The sequence below is a fragment of the Acanthisitta chloris genome, unplaced genomic scaffold (genome assembly GCF_000695815.1).
Source record: "Acanthisitta chloris isolate BGI_N310 unplaced genomic scaffold, ASM69581v1 scaffold31744, whole genome shotgun sequence".
NCBI classification, from domain to species: Eukaryota; Metazoa; Chordata; class Aves; order Passeriformes; family Acanthisittidae; genus Acanthisitta; species Acanthisitta chloris.
The window spans coordinates 2,950-8,090 of NW_008669212.1; the positions used below are offsets into that span (position 1 = coordinate 2,950).

Sequence of the window (5,141 nt, forward strand, 5' to 3'; positions counted from 1 at the left end):
ATTCAAAATCAATGTTAGTTTTGTTTAATCAAACATAAAGAACCACTATTGTTCAAGGTATATCCACTCTGAATTGTGTTCATAATTGGTTCATAAATGCACCATAATCCTGAGAGGTCTTGCTTGCCCTTTGACATTTCCTTGACTGAATGTGTTTTGCTCCTCTTGAATAAAGTATCATTAATATTAGCTTTGATATAAATTGTATTTATCTTTGTGGCATCTAAACATACTTCTGAATATTTAAATAATTATAACTTTCTCTTTAGATATATATGTCATTTAAATTTTTTTGCTAGCTTTCAGATAATTAATCTATGAGAACTGGCTTAGACTGTATGCTCTCTGTAGAGAACTTCTGTATGCTCATATAGAAACAAATAAGGGTTTGAAATATTTAGCTATATGTTTGGATGATTTTTTTTTTAAAGGCTTCGGTGTTGCTTATATTCATCTTCCAGTCAGCTACAGGATAATAGCAACAGCAAACACATTGACAATGCAGTTCATCGTTCGGTTTTCCCATCTCACTGTGCAGGTTCCTAGAAGAGATGATTACAACATGAAAACAGAATTCCAGTGTCTTTACTACATTCGCTTTATCACAATGTAAATGTCAAATTACTACGTATATTTCAGCCGGGATTTAAGGTAAATATTACTCTGTCGTCTTGGCTATAAACAGACTACACTACTCAAAACATTTTCATTCACTTGTACATTGTTTGCTACCTAACATGGGCCTTGTATGTTTCAGGAAAACACAATTTCAGTATCTCTCTTTAAACGCTGGACTTGCAAAGATCCTTTGAAAATCTCAAGCTGAAATTGGCAAGATAATGAAGAATCAGAAAGAAGACTGAATCAAACATATTCCAGTGCATTTACTTTCTGTAATTTTTCCTCTTCTATTGTATCAATGTCTTACAAGCCAAGGAAACATGAAGATTAAACCACACTTTTTTATCTAACTTTCTTTCATGATTTATATTTTTAACTTGGTTGACTTTTTGATGCCCTCTCTGTTTTAAAGTTAGACCTTGGCACACTCTTCTAAAAAACCTTTCTGAACCTGTGACAGACAAAAGATAATTTCAATCTTGTTTCCCCATGATATTCTGAACCTGGGAAAAATGTATTTAGAACCAATTTTGCAACAACACAATGCATCCAAAGCCTGCCTGACAGCCAACCAGCTGAAACACATCCTGTTAGTCAAATTATTTCTATTTTTCACCAAGTTCTGCTCTCCCCTGAAGTAGTGCTGACCCCCCACAGAATGCAGGTATGTTTAGGACTACCCACTTGTGTTTATCATGAGCAACGTTTTACTGCCTCTTCAACTGATCTGCGGTTACTGTTGAGTATTAAATGTTTTGACTCCTGTTTCAGAGTGAAAGGCATTTCTATTCCTGCTTCTCAATCGCTCTTAATGCAGACACCAACTGCTAACATTTCTGCTGGGATTGTAAACAAGTGCCTAATCCTGAAATCTGCTGCTTCTGCAGCCACTCCTGAAAATGTTCAACCCAAGTATTAAAACTGAGCAAGAAGTAACATTTCTTTTGATACAGATTTTCTATTGGAATGGGGAAACTTACCATCAGTTGTGGTATCCCAGAAGCACGAGCTTGCTGTGTGAAGACCAGCTCCACTCCTCTGCATCACTGCACAGGTAACTGCAAGACACAGGCATAAAATCAAGGAGTTACTTATTAAAGCAGAGGAGGTGAATCATTCCATACTTCTGACCTCAAGCCTGTATTACATTTTCAAATGTCTGGCAGGTGGCATTCAGCTAAGACAAAATTGGTTTTGACAACCCTCTTGCTCCCAGTGTTTTCCTTGAGAACTTGTTACTCATTTCATGATTATTTTTACTCACATAAAGACAGCAGCTTTAACAAAATGCTTGCTAATAGGATTATGGTTTTTATCTTTTAAACTACTTAGATATGGCTTGTGTCATGTGCACCTTAGGGTGGGATTGCAGGTGCTGTCCTCATAGGTACAGCAGAAGTCAGACCTGACGAGAGTTGTTTTCCAAAACTCCTGGCTGACTGCTCTCTGAAACCACACTCCAGTAGCACACAGCATTTCTAGACTGATCTGCAGTGGTCACAAAACCAGTGACAATCTGAACACAACACTTCCAAAACAGCACAGAGTGCAAACACTTGCTGTGGCATCAACACTCCACAAAAGGACCAAAGTGGATTAAACTTCTAGTGATTTCCATTTCCCTTCTACGGATATACATATAAACATAATGGGACATGATGTTGCATACAGACTAGTCTTTCAAATGCCTGTGGTTATAGGAAGCTCAATCCTACTGAAGATTTTATTTAAGATAACAATTATTTCCTGAACAGATACCAAAGAGTTGATCTAATTGTTTTGGGGTTGTCTAACAATCAGGAAAGACCATGTTACATGTCATCTTCTGTGTTAAGTGCTGCTAGCATGTTCAGCCCAGGTAAAACTGACACAGCTTTCTTTTACCACATGTATTACTAAAAATCTATACAACAGAAGAGTTCAGGTATCTGCTCTGCTTTGTTTACAGTTTCAAACTTTCTATTGAATACACCACTGCATTCACATGAACCTCTCAGCAATTACTTATTGTGATGCATGTGGTGTAAGTATAACTGATTGTACTTACCAATGTACTTATAAGTTTTTCCAAGTTTTACCAGATGTGTCAGCGACTGTTCCACTATAGCAGCAGTCCACTGGTTGACTTTGTTGTGATTATAATCTGCCTTGCCCAGAACACTTTCTATGCACTAAAATAGGCAAAAAAATAGTTACATAGACATACTTCAAAAATGTAAAGTTTTAAAAGGCTTTGCACAATCTGAGGAATTTTTTCTGGCAATTAGATTAGATTAAATCACTTGAGCTCATCACATATCAGTTGCTGAATGGGAAGTAAAATGACCCTTCTCAGAAGCTATTTTTTAGTACATATTTACCACAATATTAAATGAATAAAACTGAGACTCTGACTAAACATGTGCTGCAGGAAAGACCTTAGCCATACGCTTTGAATACCAAGTCGAGTGAATGGATCTATTTACCAGTGAAGATACTAACACATCCCACTGTTCCTAATGACTTCCTACCCCAGCTTGGCTTCCAGAATCTACTGCAATGCAGATGGTACTACTCAAATCAGTAATATCAGCTTGGGCTGACCAACCTTTCAGAGCCTGTGAAGAAGATTCCAAAATCCCCAGAGCTCAAGTGACAGCAATGAAATACATACCACGTTGTAAAAGATGAAGAAAATATAAGAGATAATCAAGGATTGTATCTCACAGCACAAGAAATACCTAAACTGCTTGAAAATTGCATGTTCTCCCACACGTAGAGATTGGCCAACCCTTGCTTAAACTTAAAATGATTGAACAGAAAGACTTCTCTCTAACTGTGATCCTTAAACTGCATTCTCTACTCTTAAATTCAGAATTATGTGCTGAGGGACACTTCTTATAACTGAGAAATTTGCTTAAGAAACACACACCTGGAAAAGGGAAGTAAAACAAAACTATGTTCTCCTCTGATTCAGTAACATGAATCCCAAGCACTGGAATTCAGTAACATGAATCCCACCCACTAACAGGCTGTGTAAGAGACTTATGCCCCAGATTTTGCAGAGCCAAATTCGTTCTGATCACAGTGTATGAAGTGGCCAAAGGAGTCAATGAAAACAAACATTCACAAAACCAAAAGAAGACAGAAGAGGGACAAGATCCCTCAGGGATTTTGGTCTTTCCAGAAATGTACCCAATGCTAGAGCTTCTCAGCTCTGGTTAAGCTTCCAATCAGAGGCATAAACGCTTGGCTCTAGTCCCAGCGTCTGGAGACTGTATCATGCCGTATTTGGCCTGACAAAGCAGGGACAGTTACATAAAGGGTTGAATTGTTGTTTATCTGATATCCACGAGCTTGCTGGTGTGTACTGGAGCAGCTTGAAAACTGCAGTCCTTTCCCTTCCTTACAGAGCAGGAGGGAAAGGACCTGCAGAGCCCCTCTAGGGATTCCTTTGTCAAAGCACTGCTTCCCTGCAAAACCTGCCAGCATCTATATGCCACAGGCTCTTCATTAGTCACTTTCTAGTTACTGGGTATTTAATTTAGACTATCAGGCTACTCACTTTTATCCTGCTTTTTTTTGTGCAAGAAGTGTTCTTCAAAAGCACTGCTAGAACAACGAGCTCATGTAGTGCCACCTCCCGTGCAAGCCAAGGCTAAATTCCAAGTCTGATTACATTGTTCAAGGCCTTGCCCAGTCAAGTTTTAAAAATCTCTAAGGATGGAGGCTCTACAAGCTCTCCCTGCAACCTCTTTAGTGATGAAGTTCTCTCTAGCTGGATAAAGGGCAAAAAAATATTGGAGCTACAAATTAGACTCTGTCTTTATTTGATATAAGTAATATTTTCACATAAGATTGAATTTATCTGGGATGGTCAAAGAGAGTAACTGCTTTCACTGTAGTGCAAGGCAAGGTAAAGAATTTCTTAGAGAGACAGCTGTTAGCTAAAACCTACCTCCTTAACAATGTTGTGGGCCTCATCAGCATTGAAGATCATCTGTAAAAAAAGTTTATTATTACTATTATTTCTGAGAGAAAAGTAAATAAATGATATGGTTTTACTCTAAGAAACAGGTAATGACTAGGCCCTGTGGCTGGTTATTTGCATTCTGCTGTCTGTTAGTATAATTTTAAAATCTTACTTTTTTCCTCAGCTCAACACGTATTATTTAGTGTTGCTTTGCCAGTGGTTTGAGTGGGGTTACAAAGCTTGGGCCTCAGTGAGCCTGGAAACAGGCTCAATCTACATTTTCTATAAGGATTAAATTCTACCACTGTCTATGCTTGTCATGGGAATGCTCTCCAAGAAAAATTAAATGACAAATCTTTTCATCTGCATCTTGAGCTGGGCATTGACCAGAATCATGGACTAACTTGCTAACCCACAGGTTACATCTTACTTCCAAAAATTAACACAAGCTTTTCCAACCCTAGCATCGAAGAGAGCAGTTTGCACAGTCATTAGCTTACCCAAATAACTTTCTCAGGGGCAGAAAAAGCTTGCACGTTTTAATGCCTTGTATTTTCTACCCATTCCT

At 38.1% G+C, this 5,141-nt stretch overlaps 1 protein-coding gene across 1 annotated transcript; it reads right to left on the bottom strand.

The window, feature by feature from the left end:
* Positions 1-402: 402 nt before the first annotated feature.
* DYNLT3 (dynein, light chain, Tctex-type 3) lies at positions 403-4,600 on the bottom strand. The gene is made up of 4 exons (XM_009073241.1): positions 4,559-4,600; positions 2,669-2,792; positions 1,602-1,679; positions 403-542 (listed from the first exon to the last, which is right to left on the bottom strand). Exons 1-4 carry the CDS (start codon positions 4,598-4,600, stop codon positions 466-468), a joined length of 321 nt encoding a protein of 106 aa, XP_009071489.1. The 3' UTR covers positions 403-465.
* Between the last annotated feature and the right edge of the window lie 541 nt (positions 4,601-5,141).